This window comes from Aspergillus glaucus (assembly GCF_001890805.1).
Source record: "Aspergillus glaucus CBS 516.65 unplaced genomic scaffold ASPGLscaffold_16, whole genome shotgun sequence".
NCBI lineage: Eukaryota > Fungi > Ascomycota > Eurotiomycetes > Eurotiales > Aspergillaceae > Aspergillus > Aspergillus glaucus.
This window is the reverse complement of record NW_019170468.1, coordinates 37,603-64,199: the sequence shown is the minus strand read 5'-3', so window position 1 is coordinate 64,199 and position 26,597 is coordinate 37,603. Positions and strand designations below refer to the sequence as shown.

The 26,597-nt window shown below is 48.2% G+C and overlaps 9 protein-coding genes across 9 annotated transcripts; 6 read left to right on the top strand and 3 right to left on the bottom strand.

Moving 5' to 3' along the window:
• The first annotated feature begins 230 nt into the window (after positions 1 to 230).
• Positions 231 to 2,309, top strand: ASPGLDRAFT_49423 (putative MFS transporter). Its single transcript, XM_022547103.1, has 4 exons — positions 231 to 463; positions 524 to 652; positions 706 to 1,017; positions 1,068 to 2,309. Exons 2-4 carry the CDS (start codon positions 534 to 536, stop codon positions 2,245 to 2,247), a joined length of 1,611 nt encoding a protein of 536 aa, XP_022398727.1. The 5' UTR covers positions 231 to 463; positions 524 to 533; the 3' UTR covers positions 2,248 to 2,309.
• Positions 2,310 to 2,708: 399 nt separating this feature from the next.
• Positions 2,709 to 10,586, bottom strand: ASPGLDRAFT_68029 (uncharacterized protein; the record flags this gene model as incomplete). The annotated part of the gene is made up of 8 exons (XM_022549219.1): positions 2,709 to 2,726; positions 2,779 to 3,200; positions 3,255 to 3,759; positions 3,931 to 4,023; positions 4,116 to 4,151; position 5,101; positions 8,283 to 8,878; positions 8,934 to 10,586. 8 exons carry the CDS (start codon positions 10,584 to 10,586, stop codon positions 2,709 to 2,711), a joined length of 3,324 nt encoding a protein of 1,107 aa, XP_022398726.1.
• A 3,142-nt stretch (positions 10,587 to 13,728) lies between these two features.
• ASPGLDRAFT_49415 (uncharacterized protein) lies at positions 13,729 to 14,846 on the top strand. The gene is made up of 5 exons (XM_022547102.1): positions 13,729 to 13,872; positions 13,934 to 14,343; positions 14,395 to 14,474; positions 14,528 to 14,558; positions 14,612 to 14,846. Exons 1-5 carry the CDS (start codon positions 13,777 to 13,779, stop codon positions 14,676 to 14,678), a joined length of 684 nt encoding a protein of 227 aa, XP_022398725.1. The 5' UTR covers positions 13,729 to 13,776; the 3' UTR covers positions 14,679 to 14,846.
• Positions 14,748 to 16,228, bottom strand: ASPGLDRAFT_175358 (SOS response-associated peptidase). Its single transcript, XM_022542845.1, has 3 exons — positions 16,185 to 16,228; positions 15,579 to 16,137; positions 14,748 to 15,507 (listed from the first exon to the last, which is right to left on the bottom strand). Exons 1-3 carry the CDS (start codon positions 16,209 to 16,211, stop codon positions 14,879 to 14,881), a joined length of 1,215 nt encoding a protein of 404 aa, XP_022398724.1. The 5' UTR covers positions 16,212 to 16,228; the 3' UTR covers positions 14,748 to 14,878.
• Positions 16,229 to 16,383: 155 nt separating this feature from the next.
• On the top strand, positions 16,384 to 18,053 carry ASPGLDRAFT_49413 (TPR domain protein). Its single transcript, XM_022547101.1, has one exon. The coding sequence runs from the start codon at positions 16,508 to 16,510 to the stop codon at positions 17,963 to 17,965; it is 1,458 nt and encodes a 485-aa protein (XP_022398723.1). The 5' UTR covers positions 16,384 to 16,507; the 3' UTR covers positions 17,966 to 18,053.
• A 474-nt stretch (positions 18,054 to 18,527) lies between these two features.
• On the bottom strand, positions 18,528 to 19,670 carry ASPGLDRAFT_131045 (isocitrate lyase/PEP mutase family protein; the record flags this gene model as incomplete). Its single annotated transcript, XM_022541008.1, has 3 exons — positions 18,528 to 18,584; positions 18,637 to 19,118; positions 19,193 to 19,670. 3 exons carry the CDS (start codon positions 19,668 to 19,670, stop codon positions 18,528 to 18,530), a joined length of 1,017 nt encoding a protein of 338 aa, XP_022398722.1.
• Positions 19,671 to 20,215: 545 nt separating this feature from the next.
• On the top strand, positions 20,216 to 21,944 carry ASPGLDRAFT_37340 (putative MFS transporter; the record flags this gene model as incomplete). Its single annotated transcript, XM_022544805.1, has 6 exons — positions 20,216 to 20,338; positions 20,391 to 20,451; positions 20,502 to 20,673; positions 20,722 to 20,990; positions 21,041 to 21,683; positions 21,749 to 21,944. The coding sequence occupies 6 exons, from the start codon at positions 20,216 to 20,218 to the stop codon at positions 21,942 to 21,944; spliced, it is 1,464 nt and encodes a 487-aa protein (XP_022398721.1).
• A 210-nt stretch (positions 21,945 to 22,154) lies between these two features.
• Positions 22,155 to 24,895, top strand: ASPGLDRAFT_557899 (transcription factor domain-containing protein). Its single transcript, XM_022548158.1, has 4 exons — positions 22,155 to 22,388; positions 22,439 to 22,802; positions 22,855 to 23,747; positions 23,798 to 24,895. The coding sequence occupies exons 1-4, from the start codon at positions 22,190 to 22,192 to the stop codon at positions 24,535 to 24,537; spliced, it is 2,196 nt and encodes a 731-aa protein (XP_022398720.1). The 5' UTR covers positions 22,155 to 22,189; the 3' UTR covers positions 24,538 to 24,895.
• Positions 24,896 to 24,919: 24 nt separating this feature from the next.
• On the top strand, positions 24,920 to 26,451 carry ASPGLDRAFT_68022 (FAD-dependent oxidoreductase; the record flags this gene model as incomplete). Its single annotated transcript, XM_022549218.1, has 4 exons — positions 24,920 to 25,024; positions 25,213 to 25,581; positions 25,728 to 26,065; positions 26,139 to 26,451. 4 exons carry the CDS (start codon positions 24,920 to 24,922, stop codon positions 26,449 to 26,451), a joined length of 1,125 nt encoding a protein of 374 aa, XP_022398719.1.
• Positions 26,452 to 26,597: the final 146 nt, after the last annotated feature.

The following is a 26,597-nucleotide window of genomic DNA, read 5'->3' as shown; positions in this document are numbered from 1 at the left end:
ATAGCCGAATCCGGCATAGTTCCCGAGGACACCCTCAGTAGAACCAGTTCAAATCCAAGGACAGTTCAGTTCGCATACAATCATGGATCAATACTTTCACATAATCATTACCAAATAAATATCTTCCTGTTGCAATGATACAATCACATCCACAGTGAACCCGCCGACATCGGACGAACGGTCTACCACACCGTGAGTCATTAACTCAATCGGCTCAGCTCGGGGAATTCAGCTTTAGCGCGGAAAAATCAACAGTTGAGCCGATGATAGCCACTGTGGAGCGTTAGGACTGATTGATTGATATGATCTCGGTGATAGCCTCAGGAAAAGAACGACAGCCAAGATGATATGATTCTGGATTTGCGGAAGTTATTCTCCGGAGTCGATTTTGGGAGCCGGTCAGACTAGTCTGCTAGTCTGGTGTTTTTGCGCCGGTTAATTGGACTTCTGCAGATTTCTGCAGGTTGGTTCTTCTCAATTAATATCAACCTCTCGATCCTCAGTGCTGACAGCTGTGCTATAGTACAGCGAACATGGCAGACCATCAAGACACCAAAGACATCACCAATGTCACCACACAACCCCCCGAGGATCCCGCGCACGCGGAAACCGGCGATGAGCCGGACGTCGCCAGCATCGAGCGCATCTACCGGTACCTCACTTCCCTCACCAAGCTATACCAGAAGCATAGCTAACATGCCAAAGAAAACTAGACTACCGCATAATCCCCCCCTTTTGGATCCTCTACTTCCTCTGCTCCGCAATCCGCTCCAACGTCGGCCTCGCGCAGACCATGAACGAAGATGCCGGACACGACCTGGGCACTGTGTTGAATGCGACACCGCACCAGATCTCGACCGGTCTCGCGCTGTTCTACGTGTGCTATGTGGTGTTTGATCTGCCGTCGAATCTGATCATGACGAGACTCAGTCCGCATGTCTGGATGAGTCGGATTGTCGTTAGTGTGGGCGTTATTGGGGCTTGTATGGCTGCTATGAAGGCGGCTTGGAGTTTATAGTACCACCCCCTTTGTTCCCTGTGTAAGATGAAAAAGTGCTAATGGGTAGTCTCCTCCGCCTCCTCCTCGGAATCGTCGAAGCAGGCCTCTGGCCCGGCATGTCCTACTACCTAACCCTCTTCTACCCGCCCTCGCGAACCGGAAAGCGCATCGGCCAGTACTACACCGCAGCGCAAATCTCCGCCGCAGTCGTGGGCCTCGTCTCAGCAGGCTTCCAGGGCATGGACGGCGACCGCGGCCTAGTAGGCTTCCAATGGATGTTCCTCATCTACGGGCTCGTCACGGTCGTCGTGGGATTCGTCCTGCTCTGGTGGCTACCCGATCGACCAGTCGCCCCCGGATCCCCCGAACAAGAAAAAACGAAGTACTTCGGGGTGATCCCCCGCAGTTCCCCCGCGCTCTCTGGCGCAGATGCCCTAGCCCACTACCACGACCTGCGTCGCGTATATCACCGTCCGCGCTGGACAATGCGCGACCTCCTCCACGTCTTTCTCGACTGGCGTCTCTGGCCGCTACTCATAATGTACTTTGGCGTCGTGGGCGTGGGCATCGGAGTGCAGAACTACAGCACCATCATCATCCAAGCAACCAACCCCTCCCTCTCATCGGTCGATCTATCTCTGCTCTCAGCACCGATTTGGTTAATGGATCTTCTCGCTATTTTACTGATCACGCCTATTTCGGATCGATTCCATCGCCATCGTGCGCTGTTTTTCTCGGGACCGGTTGTGTTGCAGATTCTCGGACTGCTGCTTATGACATATGCCGGGTCTGATGCAAAGCCATGGCCCCGGTATGGTGGGCTGTTGATTGTGGGTTTTGGACTTGGTCCTACTGTGCCTATTACTATGACTTGGACGAATGAGCTTTTCCAGCCTAGACATGGGGAGGTTGGTGTTGCGGCGGCTTCCGCTGTGGTGTCTGGATGGGGGAACTTGGGGAGTATCCTGACGACCTATGCGTTGTATACCGGTTGGAAGTCGGATGCTGAGGCGCCGGGGATGGCCAAGTATCGCAAGAGTAACTTGGTCATGGTCGGTATCCTGTGTGGCAGCATTCTGGCTGCCTTCTTGATGCAGTTCTTGGTCTGGTTCGTGGACCGGAAGAACCCTGCCTCTGCAACCACCGGCCAAGATGACATTGTCGACGGCGCTGCGCGTCGAGAAGCCGATCAGAGAGGACTCCACGGTCTGGGGTCGAGTCTCACCAAAATCCTACCAAAGAAATAGACTAGAATAATGCACCATAATACTGATAGCCATATAATCCAGTTGATTATGCCAGAGCCCAATTATCCCTATAACGATTGTACAGTACATTTCTACTAAAACAGTATGCCATCCGGCTTTTTGTTTCCCAATTCCCATTGTATCAATGCTCCTCCAACCTGATCCTGTGCAAAACGACGGTGCCTCCAATATCACCCCGTAGCACTAATCAAAGATCTATGCTATTGAACGTAACACATAACCCACGAAAACGACAGACAACGAAAATAATTAATGCATATGCGGGTCAACGAACGCAAAAGGCAAGCTCTGGCACCCCGGTCGAAAAGGAAAGGAAAAAAGAACACCGAGAGGAAATCTGCCATGAAGTATATTGCCAGGCTGCACTTCTGAGTCCCGCTCTGTTGACACCGGAGGGTATACGAGCGCTAAGACGAAATGCCAATGTTTTTGGAAGTGATCTAGTTGCCACCGCAGAGCTGTTCAAGTTAGTCATGTGAACCTCAACCCAGATATCAAAGGAAGACTTACAGTCTCGACGATGATACCAGTGATCTGGTAAGGATCAGCGTTACTGGCGGGACGGCGGTCCTCGAAGTAACCCTTGCCATCCTTGGCGCACTGGCGGGGAATACGAATGCTGCCACCACGGTTGGCAACACCGTAGCTGAATTTGTCGATGTTACCGGTCTCGTGACGACCAGTGAGACGCTCTTCGTTACCCTCACCGTAGACGGCAATGTGCTCAACGTGACGGGCCTCGAGCTTTTTCATGGCGGCTTCGATGACCTTCATACCACCGTCGTCACGCATCGAGGCTGTCGAGACGTTGGTGTGAAGACCGGCACCGTTCCACTCACCCTTGACGGGCTTGGGCTCGAACGAGATCTTGACGCCGAACTCTTCAGCGACACGGTGGAGGAAGAAACGGGACATCCAGAGGTGGTCACCCACTGTTTCAAGTTAGCATGACTTCAATATTAAATGTAAATGCATAAGAAACTCACTCTCAATGCCATTGCAAGGTCCAACTTGGTACTCCCATTGCGAAGGCATGACCTCAGCGTTGATACCGGAGATCTTGACACCGGCGTACAAGCAAGCACGGAAGTGAGCCTCGACGATGTCACGGCAGTAGACCTTGCCCGTACCAACACCGCAGTAGTAAGGACCCTGGGCACCGGGGAAACCGCCCTTGGGCCATCCGTACGGCCAGCCGTCGGTACCAAGCAGGGTGTATTCCTGTTCCAGACCGAACCACCAGTCTTCCTTGGAGTGGGCTTCCATCAGGCGGTTGGCTTCGTGGCGGTAGTTGAACTTGTTGGGAGTACCATCCGAATCCCAGGTTTCACAGAGGACGAGGATGTTGTCGCCACGGCGGAAGGGATCGGGGAAGAAAGCAACGGGGCGGAGGTAGACATCGGAGTTGTCACCACCAGCCTGGCCGGTTGACGAACCATCGAAGTTCCATTCGGGAAGCTCATCGACAGAGGTGATGGGTTTCGAGAGGGTCTAAGAGACGTGCCAGAACGCGTTAGTAAAGGTCACGTGAGCGGATAGCTGCAGGTGGCGACGCATGGACGTTTAGCTGCATCCGGGATGACCGTGCACAGACGATCGAGATAGCAGATAGCAGTGTAGCGTCCATTTGTCCCACCACAGCGACGAAAAGAGATAGCATACCTTGGTTTTGCAACGGCAACCACCGGTGGCGTCAATCCAGACGTACTCTGCTTGGATGTGACCCCTCTGGGGGAGGTCCATATATTTCATGAGCTGTATCCAGCACGAAGCCAGTCAGTATAGGATGTTTTTTTTTTTTTTTTGGATACTTCCTCGAAAGGAAGTACTCAGGTAGTCAAACGCACGTTATCCGTGTTGGAGATAACGGTCGAAGTTTCAGCCTGTGGTGCGAAGAGCAGATGAGTCAGTCTGGGATTCAGAGTCGACACAGGTCAAGAAGAGAGAAGCAACCATACCATGATGACAGATGATCTTTGGTGATCTCTTGGGAAAAGAGTAGAAATTGGATATATCGTAGACAAGCCAAGGGAGCTCAGTGACTCAGTAGTATTCCAGGTGGGTTAATCTTCACGAGGAACGAAAAGCGACAGTAAAACTGCGGGAGCAAAGATCCAAAAGATGGAATAATATTGAACTGGATCTTCAGAAGGCGAGAGACGAAAGAAAGGGAAGATGGAGGATAAAATAGAGATTGGGACGGGAGAGGAGATATATGGAGAAAGAAGAGCGAGAGAGGATGAAGAAGTAGAAGTGGAAGCTGAGGTTGAGTGGAGGAGGGCGAGGGATTAAATTAATATTCTTTTTTTTTTTTTTTTTTTTTTTTTTTTTCCGCGCAGGGAAAGAGACAAAAGAATTCTGGGAGGGGCGAATTCTTCGGCTGTGGGTGGTAAATTACGGTACTGTACCGTAACCACCGATCGTGATTTCCGCTTTTTTTTTTTCGGATACGGTCGACGATTCCGCCGTTATCATGATGACTTGTTAGTATTCTACTACTATACCAAAACAAGATCAGAATTCTATATTCGTAGCTTGTCTGCATTTTTAGATACCTAAAATTATGCACCGATGTAGTATACTACGGTTGTACTCTGTAGTAAAACACAGGATATCCCTCATACTGTAATACCCAGTACGAGACAGTTGGCTGCCCAATGACAGGACGCTTTCCGAATCAGGTAAAATCGGTGCAAAAAATGACTCCCCCTTTCTGCATCTAAAGCATGGTACAGTTAGTATGTGCAGATGTATTCGCAGAGCATGCACAATAGGGCATGAAGATGCATGGTCTGGATCAATCTCGACAATCAATAATAAACAAATACATACTCTGTAGTACTAGCCAATGCGTATCCAGAGCAAGAAAAACTATGGCCGATGAATTATGGAATGCAGCCAGCCACACATGTCAACATTTAATTCTCCGTGATATGAGGCATCTTGTGACCCATCCCCAGTGCATATCAATAATTTAGTTTATAAAGCGCAATAGATATCAATACGAGATTGCTAAAACGTGTTATCAACCGCTGAACTCTCTTCTTCCTGGTCATTACATCAATGTCCGTCCTGGTGTGTCTATGACTCCATACGATTGGCGACAAGGGCCCTCGTGCCTAGAGTCGTGGGCGTGGATTCGTATCCTGAGTATGCACTCGATGCAAGTACAAAATATATTCGAGTGGATGTTGCTTTTTGATACCACCCTGGATAAGCGCGGTGAATTTGTTTACAGATTGATTAATAGCGTACAGATATTGGCCTTATGTATCTGTTTCTGTACAAGTACCTGATCTGTACGATCTTTGAACATACTGCGATATGTATACAGGACTACGTTCCTGGCGTACCTGGCACTTCTCATGGCAGGGATCCCTTATCGCATCCTTTAATCCCGCGATGACGCTTCATATCAATCGAGATATGCAGAATACGAGAATGGCTTCTTTGATAGAACATATCATTCTAGAACACGTCAGTTGTGCACTCGACATATACACCGTACATAGCACAAGTAGTCATGGCTAGCGAGCGCGCATAGTTCTGTATCGATAGATGGAGATCATTTCCCCATAAAATACATGTATTGTAATATGAATATACCACCCGCCCAAGAGTGGGTCGTGGCAAAAAGGTGTTCTCGAAAAGGCGCTGCCGGTGGACGGTGGTCCCGACACCGGCCTACGCACTAGGGTGAAACTCGGTATGACAATACAGCACCGCCTCGATAACCCATCTCAATGTATTCTGGGCGTACGGAGTCTTGGGACCGATTGTAGAACTGGGGATTTGACAAGATTTACCCCGGATCGGGAGGCAACAAATGAAAGAGCAGTAAAGTCGGGTGATTCAGGAAGAATCTAGAGGCTATTGATGAAAAGTCGGGGAAGGAGGGTTGGAGAAGAAAGTTCCGTTCAGCCCTGTGATTGCAGATAATTAATGCCATTCCTCCGTGCAAGCTACTTGATACGGGGTTTTACTCCGTCGAAATGATATCAAAAATATCATGTGCGCGCAATTCTGATACAGAGCAATACAAAAATTTGTACAAAGTACATGTATTCTATAGCCCACAGTTAGTCACAACCAGAATATCTGATACAAATATCCAAATATATCCGGTGTAAAACGACGTTTGCGGTAAGAATAGCAACAGGTGTGTGGCTGGGCTCCGCAACGCCTCTTTAGCCAGATCCGGTTAGTAGTATCCACGCGTTGTAAGAGTGGTACAGTTGAGTACATGTGACTTCTCAATATCAAACACAAAGAATTCTTTCTCTACGCATATCAGATGTATCAAGAGCAAACTTTACGCATGAAAGAATAAAAAGAATCAATACATATCTTACAAACAATCCATCGGAATACGCAGTTTACACCTGTATTCTATATCTGGCAAAATCCCTCACCGCATAACAGAAAAAACCTTGCCAATTCTAAACGCTCCAATAGAAACCCTTCAAACGCGGCCATTAAATCATTCGAACCAGCGCTGAATCATCCATTCCTTCCTGCGACAACCTTCCCAATAGTGTATCGGTGTTCTCATTGGTTCCCGACAAAAAGACGCGCCCCTGGTTGCTCCACACAAAGGCCGCCTTTTTATCGGCGGCCATTTATTGGTTCGCTCGGGGTTCCATGACAAATGATGGGGCCGCACTGTAGTAAGGGAATTGATAAGGGCTGCATTTGAAGCTGAATGAGTCTTTTTTTCTGGGTTTATTGCTTTGTCTGTGTGCTTGTGATCCATATTGATATGATGGGATTGGGATTGAATGATTAATGGACATGGATTGATTGGATTGATTGGATTGATAGTGGCTCAGCTGAGACTTCTTATCAATATAGATCAACTACGGCACTCAAATGCGGTTATGATAGCGGAGTACGGGATATAGAAAACTCCGTTACAAGACAACTGACTCGAGCACGGTCAGAAGAACACGTCTAGAATCAGATCCTCAATAATGATAATCCCTCGTAGAATCCATATCCAGCTGCCACATATCATCCGTTCCAGCGGTGTCAATGCAAGAGCCATGTAGAGTAAATCATATCAAACTTACCGGTCCCAATAATTGAAGTAAAAAATTTCTCAGTCATGGCTCACCCCTAATCCTTCCAAGTAATTCGCGCAGTTGATCTCTGTACAGTTCTCTATACAGAAACTGTTGGTATGCGCATTTTGTCCAACCGATAAGATACATGACCGATTTTTTTATTCTTTTCAGATGCTCGACTCAGACAGCTCCTTGCTTGTTACTATTTTGACTGGTCCCGTTAAGCCCTCGTATCACGATATATCTCTCACCGCCAGTCAGTTATCAAATCGTCAGATAACTCCCTCATAGATATTACCCTGGCTGTCGGATTTACCCTGTCGAGTACTCCGTATTCAGGATGTCGATGTCGTCTCCCGTAGACAAGACTAGCTAAGCATGATCTGCACTAATGCTGGTGTCTTCCTCCTTATCCACCCGATTCGGGCCAAAAACTGGGGAAATCCATTTCCCTCCAGGTCCGTCACGTGGCGGTGCCCATGTGATACGGCCGGTATCTCAGCCTCATCATCCCCAGATTTTGTGCTTCGTACGGGGTACTACTCGGGATTTCATTGCTATTGCGGTCGAGGAGAGTTGTACAGGACTTGTCATCTACTGTATAATAAAAAATGCCTTGGCTCGATTCAGGCAGCCAAATAGTACAGTAGGCTATCCATGTTGACATTGCTTGCGCCATATCTGGTTTTTGAGCCGCAATCACCCGATTCTAACGTGTTGCATGTATCGATGCAGTCCAACCTTGAAACCCGTTGCTGATCTAAGATGGATGCCAATCACCACACAACCGAAAACAGACTGTCAACATAAGCAGTAACGCATCCCATATAACTCCGGTAAGCTATGTACAACTTCTGCAGGCAATGACGACTCTGGATGGTCAAGACCCATAACTCTGCGGGCATGTGTCGGCCCGAGATCCGAGGTCCATGTCCTTTTCGCATTTCTTACGTGCTCTTCCGCTGCCGTCTCCATCGCAGAACCCACTCCACCAATATCCCTAGATCCTGAGAGACCTCGAGCGCGCGGGCGATCTTCTTCGGCATTTCCGACGCTTCGTCCTTTTGGTCTCCTGTCTCTGCGCCTTCGGGCCTGTCGTCGCCGGAAACCGGCTCCTCCCACAAGCCAGACGTGTCTACGACTGTGATGTGCCCGTTCAATCCCACCTCGAAACTGATCGAAAAGGTGTTCAGATAGTCGTTTTCGATGGACGCGTCGTTGATTGTGAAGAGTAGCATGATCACGGGTGCCTGTCCAAGTTGCGTCCGCAGCGTGATGTCGATTTTGACGTCGTCTGCATCGTTATTGGTCGACGTACCCTCCACATTAAGCCCTTTCATCAGGGCGTCGAGCTTCTGTTCGTTAGGGTCTTGATTGCTCAAAATGGTCACGTCTCCTTTTCCATTGGTTGTGCTTGATTGCGCAGCCTGCTGCTTTTTGTCAAGACTCATAGACCCCGGCCCATTTTGTTTGCTGTAGTGATCTTGCGACGGGGTATAAAAGATCTTTTGAACCATATTCTCCAACGTGGCATACTGGCGCAGAACCTGAAACGCAGCACTATTAGCCTCCAACCAATAAGAACTATCAAGAAAGGCTTACCGGGAAGATCTCTGCAAGTTGACGGGGATGCGAAAATGGAATATCCCGCATGGTCCTGCCAGCAACTGATTCAAAGGCCTGGAATGTGTAGCCGTGTTGCTTTTTGCAGGGCTTGCCTTCTGAATCAAGCGCCTGTACAGACAGTCGACGTTTCCTTCGATCAGCCTGCGGTGGCTCATCAGTGCCAAAGCCCATAATATCTGCGCCGGACAATGGTGACGATCCCGGAACCAGCAAACCATCGTACGTCACCATTCTGAACTCTTGGGGCAATTGAAGTCCCAGTTGTCTGTAGATATCGGAAGCTGCAAGAATAGGAATATCGAGGGGTGGCTCTATCTTTGCGACAAAGCGGCGATTTGGCGTGGATGAACCCAGCATGCCCGAATCAAGTGTCATAGCATCCGGGTTGCCTTGATTGTCGGAAGTCGTAGTCATTGGCGGCTCGGCCCAGTTGACCATAGGGATGTCTGGTGTAGCATTTTCGTTGGGAGCAGACGATTCGTCGGTGCTTGTAGCTGTCAGAACTTTGGAGTTTACCCAGTCTTTGGACACACGGAGTGATGGGTAACCCTCTTCACACTCGATCATGACGCTCCACATTTTATGTTGATGATCATCAAACTCCTGGTCAGCGTTGTCAAGTACCATTGCATCAGGCGATGTGCTTTTTCGTTTCGCATCCAAGACTTTCGCTTGGTATACCCAGTAATCCAGACTGATTCCGATTCGACCTCCTCTGTGTAGAGATGGTCGACCAACCCATCCACTGCACAGATGCTCGTAAATCTCAGGGAACTTCAGATGCTTGCTTTCTTCGTCCCAGATCCGTTTCAAACTCTCGTAAAGACCTTCAATAGCCTCAAAACAGTTGACCTCTTGACTGAGCCGGTCCAACTTGGCCAGCCACCGCAGGTTCTCATAAAACCCAGTCAGCGATTTCCAAGCACCCCGTTCTATTTCCTCAGGCGACTGCATCAGATCCCGCTTCAAGACAGCAGTGGCCTCATCTCTCCCTTCACCCTCGGTAGCCTCCGGTGTCGCATATTTCAAACTCACGTCTTTCACCGTGTGCTTCCCCGGATGGAACTCGATTTCAAGATCGACAAAGTTACCCGCAATGCTGAGGTTATCCTCCTGCCAAATCGATTCAAACCCTTCAAGCTGTCCCAACCGTTCGATACCCTCCCTGCACACACCTCTCCCTGCAACACGAGTCCGTAACATCTGGACAATATCCTCGATATGTCGTCTCCGCTCTTCATCGCTATCGCGAGCATTTCCAAGCTTAAAACCGTGCATTCCGAGCGCGTGAATATCGCTGTCGTGCATGCCAGCCCCGGCCAAGACTTCATGCGTTGCAGGAGACGGGCTGATCCCACTATAACCTCCAAGTGCTAAGAGGGCCGATGGCGAACTAAAAGCAACTGGATCATCGAGTCCCGCAGCTGCAACAGCAAGAGGCGTAGAGTACTGATGCAGCGGTGCGTGACCCCCCCCACCACCGTGAAAGTGTCCCGACGCCGAGGGGCTTCTTGCCGATGGTGACTTGTGTGACATGGGACGGGCCATGGGGACTCCTGATGGTCGGGGAGATGAGGTTAAGTGCGTTGGTGTCGCACCTGGATTCGGTTTTGAAGAGGGAGTCGCCATGGTCGTACTTGGATTCCTAGTACCTCCCCGAGAACTGGGACATTGATGTAAAGCAAAGTAAACCCAGGAGACTACTTGTTTTTGAAGATCATCCAGAGAGTAGCTTCTTTAGCGAGAGCACATATATCCTGGGACTGTTTGTTGTCGTGAAAATGGCGAAGCGCGCAGCTGCAAAATTATTCAAGTTCTATGTATCACTCCGTCATTTCTTGAAACCATAAATGCAATTGGAGTATTAGGAATATTATTGATAAAATATAAAATCGATGGCTACCGATCACCGACTCTCCATGATCGCAGCTTTTGAATTTGGTGAACTGCAAAGTCATGTGATACTATATGCAAATTATGCAAACTAAGCGGTAATCGAATTAATGATACCTCAGGCACAAATGCCCCAAGCCCTGATACGTCTTGAAGGACAACGACGATGATAGCAAAACCAAACTATTTCCAAACAGTAGCTGTAAGTCTGTACATTGTCTCTATGCTATTTTCGCAGCCAGGTACGTATTCGAATTTCGAGTTCATAGCATACATCAAAGTTTTTCGAAACCACCTTTGTTATTTTCCGCATACTTGTGCTCTGATAGCATGAAGTCACGATTTTTTGTACTTGTTGAAGATGAATGGCTGGCGTATGGCCTAAAAAAACACGTTGTAGAGAATTTACATGTAGGAAAATTTCCTATACATGAATTAATAACTAGCTCCTTTATGGTAAATTACCTAGGGTATTTGTTAATCAAATGATAATGCCTTTATTGAAAAAGCAGGACCACCATATCCTGACCTCAAAATATTCGAAAATAAACTCGAAATAGGAGTAGAGTATTTCTATTGTACCAGTAACTGAGTTGCTGTCATACAAAGGGTCAAAATGGTAGCGGAGGTGGTACACTCACTGTGAATTGAGCAATAGGTACCCGCTTAGGTAGAATATCTGTAGTGAACAGATGCGCCTCGCTTAATCCTTCTCGCCCTCTCCATTTCTTCATTTTTTTTTTTCTCTTCTTCCTCTATCGTTTTGGGTTGAACTACACAGTTATCATTTCGTTTACGGTATCGACTATTTCGTCTGTTCTGTGGTTTATAGAGCCGAGAGTTCTCGCTAAGTTGTCAATAGCAGAATTTCAAGGTAAGTACGTTACAGATAAAGAATGACACGATGCAGCTAACAGTGCGCAGCTCTAACGGTGATTCTTCATAATGCTTCGATAGGTGACCAGTCGCCGGCAGCCGTTTTCTGGTATGCCAACGCAGTGTCATGCTCTTGACAACGCTAAGCATTTCCAGATTCTGTCCGCCTAAGAAAGATTTGTTGGTCATCAAGACCGGGGGTTGTTCAGGGCTGAGAGACATCCAGAGTCTCAAAGTCGACTCTTTATCGCTCCATCCTTTTCAGCTCGCAGCTTGTGTCGTTATTCTCTACCCTTATACACTTTTAAACTTCGATCTCCTCTCTCTCTTTTTTTTTTTTTTTTTTTTTTTTACCTCTCCCTCTCTACTTCAACAATTTATCACTGGGGTAAATATGGCGGAACGCTTGGTAAAATTCCTTCTTTATCAGAAATGTGGCATATGAAGAGGCTAATATCTGATCTTCTAATAGTATACTGCTTTGTTTACATTTGAAAATGAACCTAAAGAAGTTCAAAAAGATGGTAGCGCCGCTGGGAACACCAGTGGATTATGGATGGTGATCCTTCAATACCACTTTGATGTAAGAGACGGTTTTGCACACAGGCCGGAATATCGAACTTCTAAAGGTTTTACGGACATCACATCTGTGAGGTGAATTGAGGGCAGCCACACCACCTATCGTCCTTACCTAATCACCCAGACAAAAGCGGCGAAGTATTAGAACCAAGATGCCGAATGGACCAAAGGGGAAGAGCAATTGACAAATTATCTAGGGGCGCTTGGGAAGACCGTAACACAGCGCAAATGGCTGTGGGGCATTTTAGCCATCGGTGAGCTCGTGAAGTTTTACGAGTTTAATCGACACACTGACACCCTGAGCGTCATGGGGTCCCGGCCCAAGGAAAAACTCAATATTAGCAACAATGCGCAAGCAATCACAAATATGTTACTGGAAATTAAGAAAGATGTTCTTAGACACATGGACGACTGTTGGTCACTAAAATTGTAGATTAATTCAATTTAGTTCTCTTCTAGATCCAGACATTGGTCAACTTTTTAACAACGCTCAATACTTCATCAAGCGCTCTAATATATATCTGCGTGTAGCTAATGCCTCGGACCTCTCGAACCGCCTTTCTAATTTCAGGCATAGACGCTTCCAATCGAGGTCATCGTCGGCCACGTCCTCTATCTCATGAAAGAATCTGACAGAGATCCTTGATCGCCAGAAAGTGCTATTGAAGCGAAGATCTAAAGCTTTCTCCATATCAGCCACTGTCTGAGATGGAAGATAATCAAGAATCATGTAAAGGATTTTTACCTGATATACGACATGTATTGCTTTTCTGGTTACAAAGAACTAGGAAGCGTCAGCCAATCGTTTATGCTACTTGATACCCTATGAATAACTCACTCATGCGGAAAATTCTCCACCAGGCTTTTCTTCATAAAAAGATGCAAATTCTCTAACTCATCAGCGGTACATATTCCAGCCCTATTATGATCGCGTAGACTTGTGAACGTCGAATCACAAACATCAATGGTAAATCCATAACTACAGATGTAGCAGCTCGGACTGAAGCAGTAATGTTCGGCATCAGGATTGTCGAAAACCTCCTGCAACTCATCAGCTGAGTATTCATCTGGAATAAATTGATAAGGCATCATGTTGTTATTGAGAGGTTTTGGTTGAAGATGCTCATGTTAATGAAAGAGGTGCACGCTAATAGTAATCTTGACGTGGACGGGTACATTGGATGTTTGGCTCAACCATAAGTAACATCTTAACCATACTCAATGTCGTTTAAAATACGGGAAATAATCGGCAACGATAATGAGCATACTTATCCCATTCTATGCATTCTCCGATCATTGTAGTTAGACGAATGGGGCATGCATCATTAGGGCACTATGCTCCACATGGTCACGTGAGTTTGTCTTGTTTGTTCCTCTACATCGTCATAGGCGACTTCAACGCTTCAACTTCTTAGAATTGACTGTTTTCTGATTCGGTGTTGCCGGATTCATCTATATCTCGACATCCAAAATGTTTTCAATAAGGCCAATTGTCCGTCAGGGACTCAGATTCCCCAAATGGACACAAATTCGCTCCGTGACCACGTTGGACGGCCGTCCGTACATAGTAAGTCCTTGTCACTCACTTTCGCTGTCTACCTACTTACGATCGTTCTATGAATATGTAGTATGTCTTCCCAAACGAAGTAGCCTCTGGCGAAAGCCATGTCTTATCCCTCCTGCCATCGAAACCGACGAACTCCAACGTACCTATCGGAATTACATCCAAATTACCACCGACACCAGAATCCTTCAAAGAGAACCCGGGTTTCTTGAGCATCCTGCAAGAAGTTATCTTGAAATATGCGCACGAAGACCCAGACAACATCTCCCAGGCACAGATGATGATATCCACGTCTGGAGCCAATCTGAGCTCCGGAGGGGTCCTGTTGACCGGTCAGAAAGCGCGGAGACGGCAGGCTAGTGCAGACTCAAGCGGTGGGGCCAGTGGTCAGGGTGGTGCTGGTGGTGCAGGACGAGGAGGCTGGATACATGTTTTTGATGAGAGGAGGCCGCCTGAGTATGGGCGGATTCCATGGTAAGAAAATGATTGTGCAGGCTGTGAGAATTGTGGCTGACGGATCGACAGGCCCGAGGATATTTTCGGAAGTCTCGAAGTCGATGGCGAGGGTAAATTCGTTGATGGGAATGGGAATTACCAACCGAGTGGTATGTATTTGCAGCACGATGGCAATGCGTTGACCTTGGCTGACTTTCGACAGGTACCTATCGAACCATCACTCGAGACGGAATGTAAGTGCTTTCCCCGAAACTGTTTTATCTGAGCATACTAACATGAAACTCAGTATCGCACCGAGTCCGTTCCTCAGGAAAAAGTTGGTCCAGAGACTACATGAAATCGAATCTCAATAGGGAGATTCTGTATCATATTTGTAACGATACGAATATTTTGTACTATACTCTTGGTGAACCATCCCATAAACTGCTGGACAGTTCGCATAACATTGTCTCGAAAATTATGTTAGCGGTAAAATCGATACGCTATAGGAACGCTAATTGCACCCTATTCCAATCGCCATTTCATACTCCTAGTCCAATGCAAACTGTGTATATCATTTTCGGAAAAAGTTGGTAATCCGCTGGGAGCCATCAGTTGACTTCTTTTCGTCCGCCTTCACTAGTTTGTGGTCGGATTGCTTCGAAGGTGAAACATATTGGGTCTTCTGTTTCTTCTGCTCTGTCTCTCCGATCTCGTCATGACTATCGGGTGGATGCTCTCTCTTGACACCAGGTACTGGCACAGGAGCGTTGTCCTCACTCCATTTATTGACCTGTGTTGTCCGATTCTCATCACTATCCTTGGTGACTTTCTGCTCCGATATATCTGTCTTTTCGTCCTTTGTCTTGATAGGTTTATCGTCCTTCTTTTGTTTTGCATTAGCGAAAAAGTTCGCGATATTGCTCTTATTCTCCTTGCTGTTGACTGGGATCAAAAAGTCGGGCGAGTCATTTCCGACCTTCCCGACTTCCTTCGAAACTGGGTAGCATTCTAGTTCGCCTTCATAAGGCTTGAGAATAGACTGCAGGCCCTTCGACCATGTGGTCCGGTTGGGATCTAGCCATGTTTTCATTGTTTCGCTTCCCTGGTCGAGGACCACTGGCATTCTGTCATGAAGGAACTTCAAGTAGGGGTTTGAACTTGTTGTGATGATGGCGTACGTATACAACTCCTCGTCAGAGTCTATGGACGATCTCGCGTTAGTCCAGTAATGGCAAACGTAAATTACCATCACAAAAAAATCATTCAGTCACCTTCATAGTGGACACAGTCCCAGAGCCCAGCGAAGCACATCAACTCGCCGTCTTTGCGCTTGACGAAGTGCGGGACCTTTTCCTTTCCTCCGGGACCCTTTTTCAGCCATTCGTAGAATCCCTGGCAAACCACAATACACCGCTTCTTTCGCTTCATTGACGTCCACATCCCGCGATCTTCGATTAACGAGTCATCTCGGCAATTGATTGTTCGCATAAGAGAGCCGTAGTCGGGCTTGCGTTTTGTCCAGAACGGGATAAGACCCCATCTCATGCTTTGCAGCTTGTATTTGGGTGCGCTCTTATTTCCAAGACCGCAATACTGGGTATTATATTCGTCTTCTTGCTGCCGTATCTCTTCCTGGGCTTTCTCTGTGGCTGTTTCGTCGCCTTCGTTTTCTCTCGTAGCTCTATGGTTTCTCTCCCTAGGATCGGCGCAATAGACTACACCATTGTATCCAGGCGCAAAGTTGTATGTCCCGCGTACTTCATCATCTCCTGGGGCGTCATTGACTTGCATGCCTTGCTGCTCGAGACGCTGTCGAACAAAGGCCATGCGCTATACCGGTCAGCGCGGACGCGGTGCGGAATAGACGGCATACCTACAACTCCCAGAGAATATCGCCCACACATTTTGCGACCAGATTATGAATCAAGCGCTGATAATATTGTCATGCACAAATCAATGTCAATTCTTCTGGCGTTATCGCAGGTATTCGTGCTGTTAATCGTTGTCCGGTTATGACTTCGACGTCATAGCAAAGGCGGGAGCTTGGACCACCCGCAGCCATTATTCCAGAAGCGGCAGAAAGTTCTCCAAATCCAACTTCATACAATTTTTCCCAAACGATATTGTGGCTTTCTTTCGGCTTATTTATTCTATTGATCCTCTGAGGCCATTTACAGTCGAGCGCCATTGAAGATACACCATGTTTAGAGCAGCATCGCGGCGCGCCTACGCCTCAGCACAAAAAACCGCACAGCACACCCCTCAACCATTATCACGATCGATATCAAGCAACACCACTCGTCCTACGCCCCTCCGCACGAATTACAGAATCCGAAACCCCCTCGTCTCTCGAAATGTCCTCCTCCAAACCCGCCACCTCAGCTTTGCGCAACGAATGAGATATGGTTTCCGGGAAGCTTCCAAGGGAATCTGGCGCAAGAACCCCATCCTTCTCCCAATCGCCCTTGTATCCACAATCGGCGCGGGTCTGTTATTCGCATATATCGCCTATATCGAAATCACCCGCGTGGGCCCCCAATATCACAAGTTCCCGCCGCCCGTGGCTGAGACGCTCCGGACGGCCGTATACTACACCGAAGTGGACCTTAACCCGCCCAAGGCATTGAAGGCGTACAAGGAGGCGTTGCATATTGCCATTGAGATGGGGTTACATCCGTTCTCGGACGAGGTTATTGGGATCAAGTTGCAGGTGGCGATGATGTTGGAGAAGGCGGGGCTGGTGAAGCCGGCGATTGATGTGTTGGAGCGGACGAAGGTCGAAGCGCTGAGTTGGGTAGACGATATGCGGAAGAAGAAGACTATTCAGACCAAGGAGGTGGCTCCTGTACCTGACCAGAAGAAGGTGGAAGAGGACAAGGTTGTGATCGATGATTCGGAGATTCTCGAGGAGCAGAAGAAAATAAAAGAACTAGAGGAATTTGAAGATCGCCAGCAGGACAAAACGCTTAAGAAGACCGTGGGAATACAGATGAAACTTGCTGAGCTCTATTCAAGCGACTACATTCAGGATGAGAAGAAGGCTGAGCAGGCGCAGGTCGCTGCCGTTGAATTATCATTGAAAGAAATGCACCGTCGCCAAGCTCTCGGCCTCCCTGTTGGTGGTGCATCGCAGAGTGAGAACAGTGACGCCTGGTTGAACCTCACGGAGATTGCCACCGCACTGGCCGATCTGGCATCCACCTATGTAACACAAGAGAAGTATGAGCTCGCCATGCCACTTTATTTGCGCGCACTGGATCTCCTTCGTGTGGACGAGGGTAACTCCCCGACTTGCAAACAGGTCACACTTCTCAATGGCGTCGCTACAGTGATGGCCGGACAAGTGCAAAGACCAGTTCGTCAACAACAGCAACAGCAGCAACCTGTTCCCCGCGAACAAACCATCGATGCCGCCAAAAAATGGGCGCAAAAGGCAATTGATGTCGCAGCTCGCATCCAACCGCCTGTTCGTGACGAGGACTGTGACCTCAGCTGCGTGGCGGCAACATATAACCTGGGCGAGCTGGCGGAGATGCAGGGAAAGCGCGAAGAAGCTGTTAAGCGTTATCGGGAAGCTAAATCACTGGCTGTGGGACTCGGGTTTGAAGATGCGGTTGCCATGACCGATGGTGCTTTGAAGCGATTGACAAAGAAATGAACCACGGATTCTTTCAATGTGATGCCTTGTATGTACAATAGGAATTCAAATGTAACATGTATGTGGACTGCGAACTGTACGGAGAATATTTGTTTCTGGCACGCATAATCACATGAAGAACTTATGCCTCAAGTTCAGCATTTGGTACAGTTTACCACTTCTACACAATAATTCTACGATCCAGCTCTTTTGAAGTCACATCGACGGAGCTGCCTGACTATAAGGAGCTTACTAAAGGCACTCCGTACCCCGACTCATCACACAGCTGGAGCTGAACCATAGAGAAAGTGGCTGAGAAGGTAAAGCACGGACACTCCGAAGTACAGCACTACTGTCGGTTGGCAACAATCGAAGTTAATACTACAGCAGAGTACCGATATCACACTATTCCGTACTGGATTCCGAATGTTAAAGGCCCTCGCCTTCTGGGCAGAGCTTTCAGATTCTATTCAGAATTATCCTAGTATTGAAGACCAACGGCTTGTGATTCATCATAATAGTTCATTCTATGGAGTATACAACATTGCATGGTTCAGCCCAGACCCAGGGTTTAATAACTAAATTACTCACGTAGGTTCACAAGGCCGTCCTGATCGTATTCATATCGCGTCTCCCGTTCCTAAACGCAATCAGCAAAGGAGTCAAGTCCCATGGGGAAAAGCCGAACCTACCCAGTATTTATTGAACCCAACACCTTCGCAAACCTTCGAGTATCCCAGGATCATTGGTGGTGCACCCACCGTCATACTCTTCTTCAACCCATCCAATGTCTCCCGGATACTCTTCAGCTTCGCTGCAACCAATGTCCACGGATACGCAACGGCAGAATAGCCCAACTGGGCGAGGTCCAACGCAGACAGGTTCTCCGTCTTCCCACCCTCAATGATGTTCCCGAAGATGGGAATGTCAACTTCTTCGGCGCATCGTTTCATCGCATCCCGGTCTGGTAGGGCCTCAACAAAGACAGCGTCGACGCCAATACGCTTGAATTCTTTAGCCCGGGTCATTGCTTCCTCCCAGCCATGGATAAGGGCATCGGTTCGTGCGAGGATGAAGATGTCTTGGCCTTCGTTGCGGGCGTCACAGGCGGCTTGGATTCGTGCGTAGGCTTCACCGCGGGAGACGACGGATTTACCTTTTGTATGACCGCAGCCTACACTAGTTAGCATCCATGTCAAAGTGAAGATTATAATCCTGACCAAGAGGAGGGAGAGGGAGGAAACCCACGCTTCGGCCAAGTCTGATCCTCAATCATCACACCAGCTGCCCCAGCAATCGCAAATGACTCCACCGTCCGCTTAACATTCATAGGACTTCCATACCCCGTATCACCATCCGCCATGACAGGCACACTCGTTACACGCACGATCTCCTGGATCTTCCGGCACAAGTCCTCCATAGCAATGTAGCCAGTATCCGGTAGTCCAAAGGCACTGGCCACAGCATACCCTGCTAGAAACACAATGGGGAATCCCGCTTCTTCCACCAGGCGGGAGGAGAGTCCATCGTAGCTGCAGGCATGGGCGATGATCTTGTTGGGGTTGTTGTGGGCTTCCAGCATCATGGTTCGGAGGCGTGATGCCTGTGCGGAGGGAATTCGACCGCGTACATTCTCGAGTTTAATGGGTAGGGAGGCCAAGGTACCGTCTCCGTTGGAGGTTGGTTGATCGGGGGTGTTGAATTGGAAGGGGTAGGGAACGCTCATTTTGAGCTATTTGGATTGTTGGATGGAAGAACGTGTTGTAGTTAGAAGCAAACAATGCATCTGGGAGATTATCCGGTTTAAATAACCGTCAAAAAGTTCTCTCTGCGCGGATATCTTGTATATCGCGCAAGCGGATATTTGGCAATTTCCGCGTTGAGCGGCAACAAGCTTACGAGTATCCACAGAATGGACCCAAAATGGCTCAAAAAAAGTATGAATAAGTGTCTGGACTATCCCCCTCATTCAATTGATGTAATACAATTAATCAGAAACAAGAACGTCCAATCGCACCATGTCTATTGGAATTTGGCCATGTCCCGCGCGGATATTGCCAAGTAGCCGTGACGAAAAGAACAATCAATCAATACCCCATGGGGTAGAAATGCGGGGAAGATGAAGCATATGTCGTCTTTAGCTTGACAATCCCGGGAAGTCACAGGTTAATCACAGTATCCCTGTATCCCCGCAGAGATTGGAAGACGGGTATATTAAAACCCCAGTCGTTGACATACAATGGCTCGCTGACACGCAAGAATCACCCCATCATGGAAGCCGTCAAGGATACAGAGTCACAGCATGTGGAGAACACTGAGTTCATAGACGTGGAGAAGAGTGCTATCCAACGTATCCGAGTCTCTGTTTCCGAGCAGGCTCACATCCGAAGGAAGGTACAGTCTCTCCCCTATTGATGAGCATCCTCGCAGCAACTGACATCCTTAGTTCGACCGCCGTGTATTGCCCATTGTTTGTATCCTCTATATCCTCTCTTATCTGGATAGAGGTGCGTATTCATTTTGTCCTCCCTCTCCATCTATGCTGAAAGAAGGGCAGGAAATGTGGGAAATGCCAAAACTGCCGGGCTGGAGAGTGGCCTAGGGCTCAGTGATTCGCAATGGACTTGGGTTCTCAACTCGTTTTACATCTGCTATGTCGTCTTCGAATGGACCACGGTCCTGTGGAAACTCCTCCCTGCCCATATCTACGTGACCGTGTTATGCATCTGGTATATGAGCCATTCCATACTTCCTATACGAAAGCTGAGACTGTCTAGCTGGGGTGCAGCAGCCATGTGTACCGGTACAGTGGACAACATGGCTGAGCTGATCGTCTGTCGATGCTTTCTGGGCGTTTTCGAGGCCGCCTTCGGAGCTGGAGCTCCATACTTCTTATCGTTGTTCTATCAACGATATGAACTTGGATTTAGGGTCTCATTGCTGCTGGGGATGTCTCCCGTGGCCAATTGCTTTGCCAGTGCGTTAGCCTACGGGATAACACAGATCAAACATTCGATCGCCCCGTGGCGATATCTATTCATTATTGGTGAGTTACTGATACCTCGTTACCTCATTTACCGCAACTTACACAAGCAGAGGGTGCACCCACCGTTATCTTCTCTATTGTCGTCTTCTTCTTCCTCCCAGACTCTCCAGGCACGGCAAAGTTCCTGACCGAAACGGAGCAAACTCACGCCGTTGAGAGACTGCAGACAGTTGACCGCACCGCAAAAACCCGACTCGACCGGAGACAGGTCTTCAACGGACTGACAGATTACAAGAACTATGTCCACACAGCAATCCACTTTTGCTGCAACTTCTCCTTCGCGGGACTGTCCAACTTCCTCCCTACTATCCTCAACGACATGGGGTATACATCAGTCAATGCACAGGGTCTGTCTGCTCCCCCGTATTTTGCGTCATTCCTGCTCTGCATCGTGGCAGCGGTTGTTTCAGACCGATGGGGAGGAAGAGGGCTTGTGGTCGCATTCTCTGCGACTGTCGGAATGATTGGCTACCTTATTCTGGCAGCTGTAGAGGATGAATACAAGACTGGGGTGCGGTATCTGGGTGTTTGGTTGGCTACGTGCGGAGTCTTCCCAGCCCTGAGTATCAACATAACCTGGCTGTTGAATAACCAGGGCGGTGATTCCAAGAAGTCTGCCGGAATGGCGCTGCTTGCGGTTTTCGGGCAGTGTTCAAGCTTTGTGAGCAGTGCTGTGTTTCCCAACTCCGAAGGGTGGGTTTTCCGTCTATCTTAATATGTGGGAAAGAACCCGGCTAATCTCTGCTCTCTGACCACAGTCCAATTTATATTCGCGGATGTGCCATTGGATGTGGCTTGACGGGGTGCATTGCGATCATGGCTCTGGGACTATATGCAAAACTGACCCTGGAGAATGAGAAGCGGGACAGGATGTATGGTACTGTGTCCAGAGACGTTCATGTCGATGTGACGAGAGATGGAGATAAGAACCCTCAATTCCGCTATTTGACTTGAGTGTAGTTAGCTCCGAAATGACACCCTGAATAATAATCCTTACTATTTTCATTCGTACATACTTCGTAAGTTGGACGTGGTTGATGTCAATAAGATTTGTTCCACCGTTCCCCACTGTGGAGACGCAGAACCCTTGCCAATTCGGGTAAGCGTGTGACAGGAGATCACCTCTCTTCGGCTATTCCAGTATCTCCCATATTCTTCCTCAACCATTCATCAACCTTTACGACGAAGAGTAAGAGGAAATGCCCCGCCCTTCTCGAAGCAGAGCAGCCCCCGAGTACAACTATCAACGGGCATACAAAGCATGTATCCCCTGCCGTCAGAGAAAAGTTAGATGCGAGTTAGACCCAGCGCGTCATCAGCAGCCGTGCAAAAGATGCGGGAAATTAGATCTTGAATGCCGTTTTACCACAAAGCAGCCCTGGTCAAGGAGGAAAACAGGTATGAGGGCGGTCCATTTTGCAAAAGTACGTCCAATTAACGGAGATCAGAGTCGATCAGGAGGAATTCACGTACTACTGCTCAGATATCGTCAGAACAGGGTCAGGAAGATACATGCATAAGCTGGCCGCTACATTCTGAGACTAGTGAAGGAGAGCAGTTGTACCCGGAAAAAGAATCCGCAGATGGGATTTCTACCACGGTCCTGCAGAAGAAGGTTACCAGCGGCCACGACGCGTTGGATATTCTGTTCGATGCAGCACTTCAAGAAAGAGAGATACCTACACCCCCCACAACCATTCCGGACACAGCGTCCCAAGTTAAGGAAGATGATGTGCTAAAAATCTGGGAGCGTTGCCGCTTTGTCAAGGGCGGGTGGCTCGCTGCGCACGAGGCAGTCTTCCTAATGGATACGTTAGTCGGACACACCTACTTTTGCCATGTAGGCCAATCTGACCACTAATAGGTTCTTCAAGAACATGGCCCCCGCGTCTCCCATTGTGACTGATTTCTTTGCTTCTCGTAATACCCACTATTGGTTGATCACCCAAGAACCCATGCTGTGCTGCACCATCCTTATGATATCTGCGCGGTATCATACCATCCCAGGGCCCTTTGGTATATCCCGAGGATTTATCATCCATCACAGATTGTGGCAACATTGCCAGCATCTCATATTACGGATCACCCTAGGACAAGAGAAAATCTCCAAAGCAAAGACAAGACACCTAGGGACGATCGAGGCGCTTCTCCTCCTCACAGAGTGGTATCCTCGAGCTTTACACTTTCCTCCGGAAACTGATGGGTGGGATTCGGACTTGATGTATACCACACCTAATGATCGAGATCCACCTGCTGTCACGGAAGAAATGCCGATACAAGAACGTTGGGAGCAGGATGTCATAGAGCCGACACGACGGTCGGATCGGATGTCGTGGATGCTTGTAGGCTCTGCACTGGCCCTTGCGCACGAGCTCGGAGTGTTTGATTCGAGAGAACAGCCTAGTTTCCCCAATGGCCCGGATGTGGGAGCATATATGAAGCACCTGGAATTCAGACGCCAACGTCTCCCAGCGCTGTTATTTGTTGTTTCGAGCCTATTGGCCTCTCGAATCGGTTGTCCACCCATCATGTCTGATAAATATAAGCCAGGAAACCTAGATAACATTTTGTTGGTCGATCCGCAATGGACAAACTTTATGGCCTCGTGGGTATATTTGACTGGTTTCGTCCGAATTATCGGGGAAAGGTTCCTTTTGGAAGCCAGGGATAACGAGCATCGAGGCATTGATTTCGAATCATTGGAACAGTTCAAGGACCAGCTTGATACGTGGAATGGAAATCATCGACAAACCGGGAGTGAGTTCTACATTTGAAATCAGACTGCAGGTGGACTAACGTTGTCTCAGACTTCCACTATGATGATATTTTACACATCGAGTACGAATATCTGAGGGTATTTACCAACTCCCTTGGAGTACAGGGAATCGTTGAACGGGTGTTATCAGACACTATACCACAAAAGACTATCGACGAGACATTCATTTCACGAGCACGCCAAATCAACATTAGCAGGAATGAGTACGACTTCATCGAAGAAGTAATTGATGGCACCTGTGCCATACTTTCGCGCATCGTGTCAATATCCCAGACAAAGTCACTCCAGTACTTTCCCATCCGAATCTTTTTACGCATGGTCAGCTCGTCGGTCTTCCTCCTCAAGGCTCTCTCCTTGGGAGTGCGAACGTCAAAACTGCAGGAGTCACTACATCTGCTCGACCAGGCTATTGTTGCCCTACAGTCTAATCAACAAGACGACATCCATCTTGTCTCGCAATATGCATCCCTACTGCAAATTCATGTTTCTCGATTACGGCAGACATTTGCCAAATCGGGCCGGTTGGAAAACCAGAATGGACATAGTCAGGAGGATGCTCCTGATACCGACAGAATAGATCAACCGTTTAACGAAGAAACTCCCTGGGATTCGAGCATGATCGACTGGGCCAACCAAATCGATCACCCTGGGGACTGGCTGTCACTTCCGTTGGATCCACTGATGGCACCGTTTGGATCGTGGGACGGTGTACCTACGGATTTAGATTCAGGGTATTTGGACTTGGACTTTATTTGGAATCTACCGCCTTGACGAATTGACGAGTGCTCCGAGTGAGGAAACTGTAATCTCCGGCAGGAGCAATTCATGCCTTCCGATATAAAGACTAAGAAGGGCCGTCGGTATGAATTGAAGGGAGGTGCATAAGTGCATAATATAGGGATGGCATTGCCCGGGGCTCTTGAGAGATCTACATACCCGGTTAGAAAATAATTGGAGGCAGTCGGCCCAAAGTCCGCCCGGATCTCTATGTTACTCCGTACTCCGTGCAGGTCTTAGATCGGAGATACTGTACGGGGTATCAGAACCCTAAAATCCCCGAGCGACTGCGGAGCTATGCAGTTGATATAAAATGCTACAAGAGTGACCCTATTCACCATGCATTATTCCATTCAAAAACATTACAATGTCCACCATGGAACGCTATCCCCTCAGTGGGTTGTCCATTCTGATTGTTGGTGGAGGTATTGGGGGTCTCACGTTTGCGATTGAGGCGCATCGCAAAGGCCATGATGTTCGCGTATTAGAGAAGCGTCCCAACTTTAGCGGATACGGTAAGTGGAAGTGAGCTGCGCACATAATACACCAATACTAATCTCTTGAAAGGTGACCTTTTATTATTGGAATGCAATGCCCTACAAGACCCAGCGAAACGTGAAAAATAATGACGGAGCCTGAATTGGAACTTGGCCTTTGGGTGATGGTCAGAATGCATCCTTGTCCTTGAACCGCTCGGAACTCCATACTCTGCTGTGTGAGTATATTCAGGGACTAGGAATTCGGGTAGACTTCTCAGCCGCTATGGATAACTATTTTGAGACGAACAATGAGGAAGGCGTCATCCTTACTGATGGACAGAAGCTCACGGCCGACATAGTTGTCGCTGCTGATGGGGTTGGTTCTAGATCTTGGTCCTTAGTCCTGGGTGAGAAGGACGTTGTCATTGGCTCGGAATTCGCCTGCTATAGGGCAACTTTTCCAGCTGGTGAAGCTTTGAAGAACCCCATCATTGCAAGGGAGTTTGAGAATCAGCCTGACCGTGCGTCGATACACATCGGACCTGGTGCGCATATGGCCGTGGGGAAAACTGAACTGCAGATGTGTTAAATATTGACACACCGGGTATGTTTTTTTTTTTTTTTTTTTTTTTTTAAAAAAAAAAAAAAAAAAAACTATAAGCTGCACACCTACTCAATGTGTATTCTAACCAACTCAAAACATAGGACGATTACAACGCAGAAGAGAACTGGGACAAAACCGTACCTACGGACAAAGCCTTGCAGTACATAGAGGGCTGGGATGCGTTCTTGGTCGAGCTCGTCAAAGAAACTCCGAACAACCGCTGCACCGACTGGAAATTGCTCTGGCGCAATCCCCAACAGAAGTGGACTTCTCCTGGTGCGCGAGTTTTCCAACTTGGCGACGCTGCCCACTCCTTCTTGCCGACCTCGGGGAGCGGGGCAGCAATGGCCATGGAGGATGCGTATTCTTTGGCAACGTGCTTGCAACTGGGTAGAAAGTCGGGTATCTCATTGGCTGTGAGGGTTCATAACCACCTACGGTAGGCACACACACACACACACACACGGGGCCATACAACAAATGAAACATACGCTAACCAAGCATCTCCGCAGGTTCGGGCGCGTATCCTGCGCTCAAAAGATGGGCTTCCACCACCGAGAGAAATTCCACAACACAGACTGGGATGAGGTTGCCAGGAATCCGAACGTACTCAGCAAGACTACTGCGGACTGGACCATGCGCCATGATCCGGAGCAATACGTCTACGACAACTACGGCAGCTGTACAAACCATATCCTCACAGGGGCATCGTTCGAGAACACCAATATGCCTCCCGACTACAGGTATAAACCTTGGACTGTCCAGGAGCTTATGGAGGCATTGGACAGACATGAAACAATTGTCGATGAGGGTGATTGGAGTTAAGCATATGCCTATTGTCGGAGGGAAGACGATTGGGATTGCGGTGTATATTTACAATGATTCTGTACGATTCATAAGGAAGCTAAATTATACTAACAAATCTTCTGATCTAATTTCATTTGGTTTATGTTGATCGAGAACCCGCTGCA

Coding starts and splice junctions, on each gene's coding strand:
- ASPGLDRAFT_49413 (XM_022547101.1), top strand. CDS start 16,508: ATGTTTAGAGCAGCATCGCGGCGCGCCTACGCCTCAGCACAAAAAACC.
- ASPGLDRAFT_49415 (XM_022547102.1), top strand. CDS start 13,777: ATGTTTTCAATAAGGCCAATTGTCCGTCAGGGACTCAGATTCCCCAAA. Junction 13,873..13,933: donor TGGACGGCCGTCCGTACATA/GTAAGTCCTTGT, acceptor ATGAATATGTAG/TATGTCTTCCCAAACGAAGT. Junction 14,559..14,611: donor ACCATCACTCGAGACGGAAT/GTAAGTGCTTTC, acceptor CATGAAACTCAG/TATCGCACCGAGTCCGTTCC.
- ASPGLDRAFT_49423 (XM_022547103.1), top strand. CDS start 534: ATGGCAGACCATCAAGACACCAAAGACATCACCAATGTCACCACACAA. Junction 653..705: donor AGCATCGAGCGCATCTACCG/GTACCTCACTTC, acceptor AACATGCCAAAG/AAAACTAGACTACCGCATAA. Junction 1,018..1,067: donor AAGGCGGCTTGGAGTTTATA/GTACCACCCCCT, acceptor GCTAATGGGTAG/TCTCCTCCGCCTCCTCCTCG.
- ASPGLDRAFT_175358 (XM_022542845.1), bottom strand. CDS start 16,211: ATGTGTGGGCGATATTCTCTGGGAGTT. Junction 16,138..16,184: donor GGCGATATTCTCTGGGAGTT/GTAGGTATGCCG, acceptor TGACCGGTATAG/CGCATGGCCTTTGTTCGACA. Junction 15,508..15,578: donor GGACTGTGTCCACTATGAAG/GTGACTGAATGA, acceptor GATCGTCCATAG/ACTCTGACGAGGAGTTGTAT.
- ASPGLDRAFT_557899 (XM_022548158.1), top strand. CDS start 22,190: ATGCCCCGCCCTTCTCGAAGCAGAGCAGCCCCCGAGTACAACTATCAA. Junction 22,803..22,854: donor GCAGTCTTCCTAATGGATAC/GTTAGTCGGACA, acceptor GACCACTAATAG/GTTCTTCAAGAACATGGCCC. Junction 23,748..23,797: donor AAATCATCGACAAACCGGGA/GTGAGTTCTACA, acceptor ACGTTGTCTCAG/ACTTCCACTATGATGATATT.